Here is a 14,283-nt window from a genome sequence, read left to right on the forward strand (position 1 = left end):
CCCAGAGCCACACATGTGCGTAATCAATTAAAGCTGACTTCCTCAAAAATGTCCTTTGACCATTTTTGCATGGAAAATAGAAAGGAAAAAATGTTTGTTTTTTCTAAAACGCTAAGTATTATCATTTCTGTAAACTTGGAGTCACGTTATTTGAAATCAACGCATCCCTACGGGTTCATGGGAAAGCCTGTTTTTTTGTTTTTGTTTATGGTTTTTTTTTTTTTGTTTGTTTTTTGTTTTTTTTTTTAGCTAGAGAGGAAATAAAGTTTTAGAACAAAAATAGAGGGGCTTCAGGATCCTGCAGTTTCTGAAGTCTTCCTTGGGGCATCGAAGGGCTAACGAAAAGATCCTAGGGGCAAGCCGTTTTCACTCAGCCGGCCGTGCAGACGCTGCTTATCTCCCCCTCCTTTTCCTCCCAGCCCGGCGGTCTACACCTCCCGGGGCCCCGCCGGAGTGTAGGGTCCCGGTCGCACCTAGCTGCGACGATCAATGCACGGTTGTTTCTCTCTTAAAAGGAAATCGATCACTGCCACCAAGTCCGCTCTCCAAACAATAAACTAGGGGTGGGGGGCCCGCGGGGACAGAAGCAAACAGTCGTTTTCTTCCTAAGCCTGCGGGAGCTGGCCGGCTCGGGGGGATACCCATCTGTCCGTCTGTCCACCGCGTCGGTCAGACATGCCAGGCCCGGCTCTTGTCTGGGAGCCCCGCGGCAGTGGTTCGTGTTGATCCGCCGCTTGGCTGGGGGAGGGGGCGGTGAAGTGGCGCACAGACCCCCGCTCCTCTAAAGAATCGTTTAAAACTTGTGTTTTACGGTTACGGAGACCCAAGAGATGGGTTCTCTTTTCGGACGCGGGGCGCCCCCCGCCATGGGCAGCTTCCCCAGGTGCCCCGCGTGGGGGGGGTGTGCCCAGGCAGGGTGCCCGCCGGAGGCGTGGGGGTGGGGGGTGTGCGCGCGGGACCCAAGCTGGGGGGTGGGGGAGCGCGCGAGCTCTGGGCGGAGGGGGGGGGCACGAGGCCGGCCTCGGCGGGGGGTGGAGGGGGCCCACGAGGCGGGAGCAGCAGCAGCAGCAGCAGGACGAGCGGGAGGGCTCGCGAGGCGACCGACGCACAGACGGACAGACAGACAGAGGGGGCCGGCCGGCCGCCCCCGCCCCTCCCCTCTCCTCCCCTCCCCTTCTCGGCCCTCCCCTCTGGCGCCGCTTTCAGCGCCTGGGACTGAACCAGGCGGCGGCGGAGGCGAGGCCGACCGTGACCCTGACCTTGACCCCGAGCCTGAGACTGACCCCGGGCGGGCCGCGCGGCAGGGGGGCGGCCGAGTGTGCTGCGTCGGCGGCAGCGGCGGCGGCTGCGGCTCGGCGCTGAGCGCGTCCGTGGGCCGCTCGGGGCGTGGGCCGGCCGGCTGCTCGGGGAGTGGGTCGGCGTGGGCCCGCCCGCCTGCCCGCCCGCCCGCTCCGTCGCTCGCCCGCCCGCCCGCTCGCTCCAGGCCGGGTTTTGAAGCCGCCCGCCGCTGCCTCCTGGCGGCTCCTGAACTCCAGCCCCCTCTCGATCAGCCGCTCACTCCGTCTCAATATGTCTCAAGATGGCGGCCAATGTGGGATCGATGTTTCAATATTGGAAGCGCTTTGATTTACCGCAGCTGCAGGTCAGGCTTCCCCCCGCGCCGCCGCCGCCGCCGCCGCCGCCCGCCGCCCGCCCGGCCCCGGCCCGGCCCCGCCGCCCGCCGCCCGCCTGGCCCGGGGCCGCCGCCGGAGCCTCCTCGGGGCCGCCTCCGGAGCCGCGGGCGGCGGGCGGGCGGCGGGCGGCCGGGCCGGGCCGGGCCGGGGGGCGGCGGGGCCGGGCGGGCCGGGGCCGGGGGCCGGGCCGGGGGCGGCCCCGCGGCGCCTTCGGAAATTGATCCTCTTTGTTCAATTCATCGATCAGCCCAAGATGGCGCCGGGAGCCGCCGCCGCCGCCGCCGCCGCCGCTGCCCCGGGGTCCCCGGCCGCCGGGACCCGGCTCCGAGAGGGGCGCGGGCGGGCCGGAGTGGGGGGGCCCGGGGCGGCGGGCGGGGACCCCCCGGGGCGGCGGCGGGGGAACGGGGCCCGGCGCGGAGCGCGGAGCCCGCAGCCGAGCGCCCCCCGCCCGGGCCCGGAGCCCCCCGCGGCCCCCTGCCGCCCCGGAGCCCCCGGCCCGCCGCCGCGCGTCCTCCCCGGCAAAGTTTGCGGGGAGTTGGTGAGGGGCCGGCGGCGGCCGCGGGGCCGGGCGGGGGGCGCTGTGGGGCCGCCCGGGCGCGCCGGGAGCCCGCTCCCAGGGCGGCCGTGGCCGTGGCCGTGACCGCCGGCGCCCCCGCCCCCCGGCCTCCGCCTGTCACCGCGGTCCGGGCCTCCCGGAGACCCCTGGGCCCCGCGCGCTCTTTGTGTGCGACCCCGGCCGGGGAGGGGGGCAACTTGTGGGGGCGCCCGGCCCGGGACTCGGGCAACTTTGCCGGAGGGAAGCAGCGCCGGGCCCCGGGCCCCGGGGGGCCAGCCGGGGCGATGGGCGACTCCCGGGTGGCTTGTCTGGACTGTCTGGGCGGGGGAGAGCCACTGCTCCCCAACCCCTCCGGACCCTGGTACTGGCTGGACTCTGGGGACTGCCGGGTTCCCGTCCTTTCCCCCTCAGCACCCCCGTGGCCTCCTCGCGCTTGTGCCCCTGACGCCCCCTCCCCAGCGGACGGATCTGCAGTGGAGGAAGGGACAGCCCCGGGGGTGCCGGGTCCCTGCCGGGGCGGGGGGGCGGGCTGGGGAAATGGTGTCCTGCCCCTTTAAGTGGTTAAGCGCCCCTCTTGGCCGAAAAGCCCTGGGCCCGGGTCTGGGCGGTGCTGCCCCCTCCCCCGCCCCTCCACCTGGAGCCCGGGCGGGGGGCTCCAGGAGCGGGCACGGCGGGGTCGGCCACCTCCATGTTGGGCATAGCCGGAGCCACGGTCAAGGTGAGGGGGCTCTTTGCGAAAGTCTCGGAGGCTGGGGGGTGGGGGGGATGCGAGCAGACGGAAGAGTCAGGCTGGGGCGGGGGAAGCTGCCCTTTGGGGTCCCCCAGGGGTCTGCGGGCGGGGGGCGCTCAGGTGCGCCGGGCCCGGCCGGTGCTGCCCTCGCCTTCCTGCTGTGATTTGAAGGGCTTGGATTAGGCTGAACTTCCCCCAACTTGAAAGAATTCTTAATAGTGACCCATAATACCTCCAGGAATAAGGCAAACGAGATCCAGATGCAGAGCGGTATAAAATAAAGTGGATTAGATTAAATATATATTGAAATGGAGTCTGACAACGCGAATTTGGAGCGGCTCGCTCTCTGCCCCAGCGTTCGCTGGGGAGTGATTAAGCAGCCACATGGTCCCTGCGAAATCCCCCGGCTCCCCCTGAACTGGGGAGCCGAGTGTGAGCTGTTTGTATTTCTGATAAGATGGAAAGTTAGAGGAGCGGGTCTGACTCCAGCGCGCTGCTCCCCACAGGTCTGCTGGGTACATTAGACTCCTGGATGTAGTGAATGCAGCCGAATGGCACTTGGGAGAAATTGTTCTATCCGCTTTTAACAAAAAAGAACTTAAAAAAAAAAAACCGCTACAATTTCATTTCTGGAGCTTCTGTGAAGCTGGCAGTGGGTCTAAGAAATAAACTTTAATCCCTCCTCTTTATTGATTATAAAACTGAATCAATCCTATAATCAGAACTGGAAGAGACCCCAGAGGTCACCCCGGCCTGACTTTATTTGTATTAAATTTCTTTTCTAAGCATCTTGGCCCAACTGCTTAGGAATTTTATTTATTTATAGAGACTGTATTAATGATTAGATTTCTGAACTCAGTGGACCTCCCCCCCCATCTGCTTTGGCAGGCAATCGGTGACATTTAGGTTTGACTTTGGGAATATGATTAGGAGGCCCCCAGGAAGAGAATTGTTTATCTGAATGGGTTCTAGGATATATCTGGGGGGAGGGGCGCTCGGCACTTAGACACAAAAGTAATCCACATTTGGGTTTTGAACTTGCTGCTGGGCATTATTTTGTGATTATGGTTCCTTGCCTTCTCCCAGGTGATGGGGTCTTAAAAACCTTTTTTTCAAAAACAGTTATTGGGCTTGTCTTGTATGTTCTAAAGCTTTTAATTGGGTAGAGGAAGGCAGTGTTTGCGTGACCCTTCATTTACTCTGACCTCAGTTTCTGAGAGCCCTCTTCAGTTCATACCTCTCTTAGTTTCCTCTTTAATGCAGTCAATAATAGTTTAGCTGATGAGGCTGTACTTTAAAAGGGATTTCACTTGGGGGACCCCACTTATAGCTTTCGGTGAAAACCATACTCAAGTCAAGTTGACCGGTAAGTAGGGCTGGAGATTCTGTCCTTGCTAGAGGGCAGGGACGAAATACTCACTGTACCAGTGAGTTTCTCCATTGAAACCTGGTGGATTTGAAGAGGTCAGTACATTCTCTCTAGGTAACTAAGTTTTCTGAAACTCCTCCATCTCCCTGAGCCGGGGTCACTACTCTTGTTCTAACCTTGGTCCATCTTGGACCAGGCCTACCTGGGGCCCCAACAGGGGTTGCCCAGGAAGAGAGAGAGAATTATTATTGAAAACTAACCCTATCTCATTTCCTTTTTCGTTTTGAAGGCCAGTGGGGTGAGAGAGTAGCCCTTCTCTGGGGCTCCAGGTTTCCCTCTGGACATTCCTTGGCTAAGGCAAAGGGCACTGCCAGCTAACTCCGAGGTTCAGTGTTTCATGTCCATGAGAAAATCCTAAAAGGAATTCCATGCTACCTTTCAGCTTACTAGTTGTCTCATAGGGTTTCTGTGAGGAGACAGTTTGGTTAAATTGCAAGGTGCTGTTATAAATGGTAGTTACATATCTGCCTGATCGTCTGTGAAGCTCAGCCTAGGAATTTTTCTCTTTTAAACCAAAATTCATTTGGCCAATAAGAGCTTTGTATGGCTTCTGTTTTGCTCCCCACCCGTTATGGAAATTGACAAGTTCCGTTGGGGTAGATTATCCTCTGAAACAGAAAATATTACAGTTGTTAACATCTCTCTTTTTTAAGTGTCCCATTCGGAATCTTTTTTGAAACAAAGAAGGAACTCAAGTTAACAAAATGCTAGGCTCCTATAGCAGCTATTTTATTCTATTTTTATTTTTTGGTCTCGTCCCCCATCCCCCCACCCCCACCCCCCCACTGTTTAATCTTTGGGATATATAGAAAGGCATAGCTATTTACTGAATTTATTTTTGGGGGGAGGGGGTATCTGTGTGGCCTTATTTTTTTTTTAGCTGCAAGTTAATGAAAAGAATTTAGTAATGCAACAGTTTCTGAGAATACAACTCCATAGACCTGCTGTTTTGTGACTGATGTTCATAGTGAAGTAAATGAGAAAGATGGAAAGGGAAAGGTCTGGATAAACTGCCAGTCTGTCACTCCCCTGAGGCCGGGTATCCTTTCATGATCTACTAAGCCAGCTACCATTAAAATACTCTCAGGTTAATGTCCTTAGGATTTTAAATGGCTTCTTTTAAAAAAAGTCTTCTGCCCCGTTCCTGCGAAATTAAACCAAAGCCATTGCTGTGTTTATGTGGGAGGAGATATGCAGAAATAATTTGTGTGTGTGTGCGCGCGTGCTCTTGTGATCCCCTTCCGGGTCTGCCTGTAGCAGTTAACAATCAAAACTATTCCTGAGGCTGTCCTGACATTCAGAAGCTTAGTGGAAATACAAGGATTGAAGTAAAAAAAAAATCTATATTCATTTCAGATTGTATTTAGAAAGCACAAGAAACAGCAGCCAGGAAGGGAGGAAAGAACCGATTCCGTAGGGAAAGCCCTTGTGGATTTTAAAAAGAAGAATTTTCATTCTATCAGAGATCTTTGGAAACAGCTTAAGTCCCTATTCAGTATTCAATTTGTCTTTGTACCTCCAGTGCCTGGCATGTAGTAGGCACTTAATAAGTGCTTACTGGATTGACTAGAGTAAGAATTTGGCCTATGCAGATTCCAAAGTATTATTAAAAGACAGGCTCAGCTTATCTGATGGACTTTAAATGAAGCCAGTAAATCGGTATTAACACAGATGTTGCTACTTACCTGATAACTTGCAATTGATTTAAAAGTTATCTTAATCAAGGCTTGTAGAAGTGTATTTCAGAAACTCTTTCTCTCTTTTTCTTTCTCTCTCGCTCTCATGTGTTTTGTAGTATTTAAATGGTAAGTTTATTCTCAATGTTCTTTCCTTATAAAAAGTCTGCTTTCAACAACAACAACAAAAAAAAAAACCAAACCATCTATGTCAACCTAACTTTGAATCTTGTCTATCTCACCATGTGTCTGTGGTAGCTCAAGGATAGAATTTTGGCTTTAACTGAAAATTTCCTACCCCTGATTGTTTAAGCCAGATCCTTAATCTTATTTTAACATATTTAAAATGTACAAAAAACCCCGGAAGAATTGTCTCATGTAAGTAGCAAGTGAACACAGCTTAAACACTCATGCAGTTCTAGTATCTAATTGGAAACAGGTGGAATTCTTGGAGGCCTTTATTTGAATCTTATTATAGCCAAACATAAGGCCACTTTTTACTTATGGCTATTCATTTTGTTTGCGCTATTTTGAGAGTAGAGCGATAGTCTTTCATTAAGGCTTGTTCATGAACATTTTTCTGTAGATTCCGCCACGGGGAAATTTTGGGAACAGAGAAGTTGGGGGAGAGAAAGGAAGGATGTTGGGTTTTATTCCTTTACACCCAAGTGAATTCTGCTTCGATAGAGCATATATTGAGGCATCAAAAAAAGGTGCAGTGACGGCATAATTAGGCCAGCATTCCTATATTGTGTAACTTTTATAGCAGACATGGAAGTGGTGAATTAATAGTGACTTCATAGTTTCACTTTTGAGTTACCAAATATTCATTGACTTGAACAGGCAGGTAATTTTCTTAAGTGCTCTGTGATACTGACTGATACAAAGGATTTTTTTTTAAGAGAAAAGCTTTGACCATTGCTAAAGCCTGGCTCACTTGGTTAGAGTAGCGTTTTAATGCTAAGTTGATGGAAAGCCTAGGAGTTGTAGGTAGGCAGAGTGGGCCTGGGCGCTTTGGGCAGGCTCCTTTATAATGAGTCTATATGTCTGTTTTGTCATATGGTTGAAAACCACAGAGACTGGAAATTATATTTTGGAGTGTGTGTGTGCGTGCACGCGTGCTCAAGCACTCCCATAGCTCACCAGCTTGCAAAAATGGCTAGTTTTGTTTGTTTTTGCTGGGTTTTAGGCAGGGGGTCAACCTGCCTTGTCCTGAGCTGTTCAGTTGTCATGGTTAGATTTATGCTAAGCCATACCTAGTTCTTATTGAAGGGGGTGCCCTGCTGGCTTCTTGGGATGACTGGGGGTAGGTGCTTAGTCAGGCCAAGGAAGAGCCTTCTGTGGGAGGCTGAGCCCCTTTCCTGGGCAGAAGTCTTGAATGTTGTCTTCATTAGTGGAGGATAGAAAGGCCTGGCCTGCTATGGTGAGTGGGGTCACGGATACGAGGACTCAGCTGAACAACAGCAAAGCCTATGCTTGTGCATGTTTTAATGTCCTGACTTGCTCATGTCTGTGCTACATACTGTGTGGACCTCATGCAAATAGAGGAGTTCAAATACGTGTGTACGTGGGCTGGGCTGGGACCTGTGACTTCCTTGGCAGGGAGATCTTTGCCAGTGGAGTTGGCACCTTCTCTTCAGCTTGAGGGGCTCCATTGGGGGCCAGGCAGAAAAGCCCGAATTTGGCCAAACACCATTAAAATGTGATTGGGAACTGTTTAACACGAGAAAGAAAACTAGAACATAGATAATGTAAATTTATGATTTTCTAAGTCAATATGCGGACTTCAGGAATCATTTCTATTTGAGGTTAGCCCGTCTGGCCTTAGAACCCTGAGAGGAGACCCCCTTAAAGTCACACAACCAATATGCTTCCTGGCTAGAACTGGACCCACCTCTCCCTGAGACTCCCTGAGGACGGCTCTCAGAGGTTCCCTAGGCCATACGAGATGTGGATTGTACGTATATTCTATATACACATCATGTAGAAGTGCATGTACAAACGTATATCTAGATAAAGTGTAATACCCACATAATATGGATATCGTGTGTGTTTAATGACCATATACTATGAATGTATGATAAAATGTGTACATAGGATGTGTATAAAATACTCGTGCATATAATACAAATATATGTGTGTAGATAGTCACACAATAACAATAGCTTACAGTTATACAGTACGTTAAGGTTTGCAAAGCACGCACGTATATTATTTCATTTTAGATCTATGTATTCGTGTGTGTGTGCGCGTGTGTGTATATAATACACACGCACACACAGATCTGTGCCCACATTCTAGGTGTTTATATACACACATGTGTAGTGTAAGAGGCAGAATATCATAATAGATGGAATCCTGGATTTCGGGACCGGAAGATCAGGATTCAAATCTCACCCCTAGTGCTCCTTCACTGTTTGCTCATACTCAGGGTTAGTCATACTCTTGGAGCCTCAGGCTACCCTCTGGTTCTCTTCAGCTGCAGTCTGATTCAGTAAAGGGAGTTTCCACCCCAGAAGTTAAAAATCACTACATGGGAGAAATTTCATTTCCTTAAACATTTAATTTGCTGGGGAAAATTCCATAGCCCATCCTTTAAAATAGGGCATTTTAATTCTGCAGGCTTAATTTTGGTCCTTCACTATTATCCCAATGTGTGATTATTTGTGGCTGTTCCCGCCCCAACCCACCCCCACTCTTTTCTTCTTTTGTAGAAAAGGACACGTAATAGGTCAGGTGTTTTGTATGCCATTTAAAAAATTTGGTGGACCTTTAATTAAAAAATTACACTTTAAAAAATCAGTTTTCATTAATATCTTCTTTATATCATCATAGTTTCCCCAAGTATCCTCTCTTCCCCTCGCAGAGAGAAGATTTACTTTTTAGATGGAAAGAGGCCTTCCAGGTGTGGACATTATCCATTGAAATTAGTCGGAATTGAGTCAGTTTCTTTAGTACAGATTTCCTATTAGATATAACTGAGAAACTCAGCTTTTCTTCTTTCCTTTTTAATTGTGTAACTGTGCTCTGTAAAATGGGGAAGCCCCCTGCATAGCGGTCCTCATGGCCGAGTCCCTTTCCAACCGTTATTATGTATTGTTCCTTCATCGCAATTGTCAGAGATTTATTTTTCCTCGGGTACCAAATTCGACCAAACTCAGTCACAGAGGAGCAGGCATGTGGTGAGGGGTTCGGATCCTAGCTGATAAAATGACCAGGAGCCTTAGCAAAGCAGCTGATTATGCAACGTAAGGGGAAACCTGCTGAGCCCAGTGTCCTGTACACAGCAGATGCCCCATAAATATTTCTGGATTAATTGAAATGCTGGTTACTCTTCATCCTTGGGAATTTGGGGAGGTAAGTGCTTTGTGATGGTAATAAAAGCGTTCATTTTGAGAAGCCGGACTGGGGAGTCTGTGGAGCGGTAGTCAGATCAGACACTTACTGGGTGCGTGAGCCTAGGCAAATTACTAAAACCCCTTAGACCTCAATCTCTTTATCTGTAAAATATAATGTCACTAATAATTGTGCCATCCTCACAACAGGGCTGTTACAAGGAAAGGACTTTTCATACCTTAGAGTGATGTAAATCTATAGGGAGGAGGTGCTCTCATGGGATTCCTCAGGGGCCCTGTGGTCCAGCACTGGACAGATGGTTCAGGGAAGAGGTCTGGGGCAGAGATGTCAAACTCAAATAGAAAAGGAGCATACAGACTTAGAAAACCACAAATTAACATGATCTGTGTTATATTGCATTTTTATTTATTTTGTTAAACATTTTCCAGTTACATTTTATTCAGGTTCCTCTGGTCTAAGGGGCCCTAGACAATGATTTGTCTGAGGTCACAAGGGCAGTAGGTATTAGAGATAGAATTTGAACCCAGGACTTCTGACTCCAAAGAAAAGCTTTGTTTATTCAATAAATAGCCAGCAGTTAACGTTTGTTTTAAAGGCTCATATTAAAGTTTCAAGGTATTCTTAGTTTTGGTTAAAATAAATGTTACCTGATGAATTAGCTGTAATTTAGGTGAATGTTGCCAAATTGTTTGAAATAGAATGCTGTAATTATTAAGGAGAAATTTGGTAATTCATTTCAGGAAGGGAGAAGGAGAGGGAAGGAGAAGAGAAAAGGGGAGAGAGAGAATAGAAGAGAGAAGGAGGAGAGAAGGGGAAAAGAGAGAGGAAAGAGAGTGGAGGAGAGGGAGGGAGGAGAAGCATGGATTTTGCACACATTGTTTTGTTGGGAGAAGAAAAAGCTAATAAATGTAATCGATCTTGGGTCTTCCCAAAAGAGGCAGAGGGTTCAGGACATGGGAGTTGCCAGCCCCGTTTTCTTCGTTTGTGTTGAGCACCTGGTGTGAAAGACATTGGTAAATCAGAGTGAAGGATGTTGGATGTTCCTGAGACCATTCCACAGGAAGATAGGTAAAGGCTGAATTGATCAGTCAGCAAGTATTTATTAAGCACCTGCTGTGTGCCAGCTCCTGGGGATACAGAATTAAAAAAAAGAGTCGCTGCTCTAAGGAAGGAGGTGGATCTGGGATGGTTTATTCTGAAGAAGGCAAGACTTTGAGGAGACTTGATGACCAGACAGCAGCCTCAGGTACTTGAAGGGCCGGGTTCCTGCAGGCAGAAGCCCAAGCCCATGGCAGAAGTTGCAGAGGGGCAGATTTGGGTTTGACTGAAGGAGAAACTTGTTGGTGATTAGAGCTCTCCAAAGTCCACGTGGGCTGCTTTGGGAGTTAGGGCTTTCCCCTCCTTGTCTCTAAGTGAAAGCTGGGCATAGCAAGACATAGCATTCTTGGTCAGTTATGGGTTGGACTAGATGGCTTCCGAGGTGCCTCCCAACATGGTAATTCTGCGAGGTAATCACAACAATAAATGCATTTAGACAGCACCGTACATGTGCTATTTCATTTAATGCTCACAACAACCCTGGGAGGTAGGCGCTGTTATTATCCCCAGGTTACAGGTGAGGAAAGTGAGGCAGGCAGAGGTTAAGTGGCTTGGCCAGGGTCACACAGCTAGGAGTGTCTGAGGCCTTCCTGGCTTCCAAAGGCTCGATATCTTTCAGAACTTTCTTCTCAGTTTTCTAGGAAAGTTGTGTGTGGTCTTCTGTAGGCCATAAAAGATTTTTCAAGAAAATGTTAGAAAAGTGATTTCCTAATATGGCATGTAACTGGAAGCCTCAAAAGAATCAGAAAATAGGTAGGCCGATCTTTGAAGTGTGAATCTGGATGTTGGGTGATCATTTGCTCCTAGTGTCTCCGGTGTGGGAGGAGGGCATTTCCATAGAATGGGAAGCATTCGATGTAGAGCAGCAGGCGCCACTCTTGCCCTCTAAGCATGGTCACCGTCTACTTGATCGTGTAGATATATCGTACTTTGTTATTGCTTCTGTTCTCCCCACCCCCCCAACCCCTGCCCCCATCAGAATGGGAACTCCTTGAGGGCAGGAGTCACGTGTTTGTCTTTCTTTGTGACCCTGGCACCTGGCATAGGGCCTGGTTCCTAGAAACCACTTAATCGTCAGACAAGAGACCTCAAAAAAACATCTAGTCCAACTCCTTCATTTTACAGGTGAAGAAACTGAGGCCCATAGGGGCTAAGTGAGCTATGGGATCGTAGCACCAGAGCTGGAAGGGACCAGAAGGGACCTCGGAGGCCAGTTCATCTCCGTGCCCCACCCCCACCCCCCTTTTACAGATGAGGAGACTGAGGCCCAGAGAAGTGCAGGGGTTTGGCCACAGTCACACAGGAAATACTTGGAAAAGCCAGAATGATGGGTTCTTTTGGCTCCAGCCTGGTAGCTTCCCTGTAGGGAGCAAAATAGCATTTTCCACCTCTCATTTGCATGCTAATATGTGTGATGTCACACTATTTTGAAACTAAATTGTGGCTGTAGGTGCATGTGTAGGAAATCTGCTTGGATTGCTTCATGGCGATGAACTTGGGCAATGCTGAGGCGCTGCCTCCTTCAGCCAAGTGGGGGACAGGCTCAGGCTGGGCTCAGTCCAGGCAACCTAACCAGGAGCCGGCAGCTTCTTCAGGTGCTGGAAGGTTGGGGGAAAAGTCCTTTGAACCCCCTGCAGGGCGGTAGGGTTCGTATGGATTTTGAAATAAGTATTAGTGGCTTATCAGCTGTCCCCAAAATACCAAGGAATCTCTCTCTCTCTTCCCCACCCTGTCTCCAGTCTCATCACAGTAATTTGTCAGCATTGATCCAAGACTGGAATAGCATAGGTATTGCCCATTATGATTGACTTTTCTCGCCAGGATTGTCATCTGGAAAAGGCTTGGGTGTTTACAGTCTCCTGTCTTGGCCTGTATAATCATACAGTCATTTTCACAGACCCTGATAAATACACTTTAATGAATTTTTGTTTGTATCATACATGGTATAAAATATACAGGTGTCAATGTACATATGTATAATTACATATGTAGTAAGTGATATATCGGTATACATAGGAGAACTGGCCGCAAAACTAGGAAAACTAGAGTTGCAGTTCTATTTGACACACTAGCTTTGTGACTCTGGGCAAGTCATTTTTCTCAGTCTTCTGGGAAACACTTTTAAAACTATAGGTAGTAGAGAAGATGCCAACCTGTGTTGGTAAAGTGAATTTCCACACCTGGGAGTTCCCTTTTCTGCTGCAATCACAGGCCTATCAAAATATAGTGGGAAAAGTGCTAGTCTGAAAGACATGGTTTTAAATCTTACCACATCCTAGCTGTGTGATGCTGGGCTCCCCTGATCTATGAAACGAGAAAGCTGGGCTTGCTGGCCTCCCAGATCCCTTCTGGCTCAACGTCAGTGAGTCTGTGATCCGTGATCTCCAATGTGCGGGTGACAGACCTTTCTAAAACCATGGTTGACGTTTCCCATGTTTGCTGTAGCCTTGTCTCAACACGGCTGAGTAGGCAGTCCTGAAATCTAGTGCCAGATGAGAAAGGCAGCATCATTTGAGGGAAAGAACATGCCTGAGTCAGAGGACCAGAATTCAGATCCTGCCCTGGTAATCTCGAGTAAATCACAGCACCTCTCCAGGTCTCAGTTTCTTCATCTGAAAAATGAGCAGATTGGCCCATTTCCCCTCCAAGTGTTAGAAACCGGCCTTAAAACCTGGATTTTCTCATGTTGGTCTTGTTCTCTGGAAGCCGGTCTTCAGGGATTCCCCCACCCAGACCACCCACGGTCTCATGGAAAGAATGTTCGGCTTAGGTTTGGAGGACGTGAGTGTGGCCTCCGGCTGTGCCTGGCCTCACTTGATCATGGGTGAATTAGGGGTCCTCCTCCTCTGTACAACGAGGGGGTTGGGCTCAGTTAGGCCCTGTGTTTGCTTAGTGGTTGAGTGCTGAATTCTGTCGAGACCAATCCAAAAACGGAACAATCCCTGCCCTCAAGGGGTTTACATTCTTTTGTCAGGAAACAATACGACAGGTGAGAAAACAAAATGTATTTAGATCCAAAGTAACTTCTGGAATGAGGGGCTACAGGGGAGGGTCAGAAGGCTAGACGACCATCTGACGTTTGGAAACTAGGGATTCTAATGGTCAAGAGGTCAGAGTGAGTACCAGACAAAGTCGGAGTAAGTGCTTGATTTAAAATTGTCTAACTGAACTGAATTGCTTAAATGTCTTTTAAGCATGATACAGCGGAAAAACCCTGGCTCTGGAGTCGGGGACCAGCTTCTAATCCTGCTAAGGACAGTCCTTCGTGACCTTTGTACCAAGTACGAGGTACTCTCCTGGCCTCAGCTGGAGCGCATCAGATGGGATGTTGTGTTGAGGGCAGGTCAGTGTGACCAGACTACAGTCCTGATGAGTGTGTAATAAACTTAGGAGACAGACCAGGAAAAGCTTGAGATGGCCCCAAGTCAAGGGAGTTCCAGGGTCCGTTAGCATATGACCTTTAGCATGTGGCTGATGAAATGGACAGGGCAGAGACTGGAGGCAGGGATTTGGCCAAGGAGCACTGGATAACCCTCAAGGAAGGAAGAAACAAGCATTAATTAAGCTTGTTATCTATCAGGTACTGTGCTAAGACCTTATAAATATGATCTCATTTGATCCTCAAAACCACCTGGGGAAGTAGGTGCTACTGTTTTGCAGTTGAGGAAACTGAGGCAGAAAAGTGAAGTGACTTGTTTAGGTTCACACAGCTAGCAAGCGTCTGAAGCTGGATTTGAACTCCAGTCTTTCTGACTGGACTCCAA

The 14,283-nt window shown here is 49.5% G+C and overlaps 1 protein-coding gene across 1 annotated transcript in view; it reads left to right on the top strand.

Annotated features, from left to right (window-relative positions):
* Window positions 1-1,340: 1,340 nt before the first annotated feature.
* CUX1 (cut like homeobox 1) overlaps window positions 1,341-14,283 on the top strand; it is a 347,958-nt gene continuing 335,015 nt past the window's right edge. Inside the window, exon 1 of the mRNA XM_036768125.1 lies at window positions 1,341-1,642. Coding sequence (XP_036624020.1) covers window positions 1,580-1,642 — 63 coding nt within the window. The 5' untranslated portion in view covers window positions 1,341-1,579. The remainder of the gene's footprint in view (window positions 1,643-14,283) is intronic.

Source organism: Trichosurus vulpecula, chromosome 7, assembly GCF_011100635.1.
Source record: "Trichosurus vulpecula isolate mTriVul1 chromosome 7, mTriVul1.pri, whole genome shotgun sequence".
NCBI lineage: Eukaryota > Metazoa > Chordata > Mammalia > Diprotodontia > Phalangeridae > Trichosurus > Trichosurus vulpecula.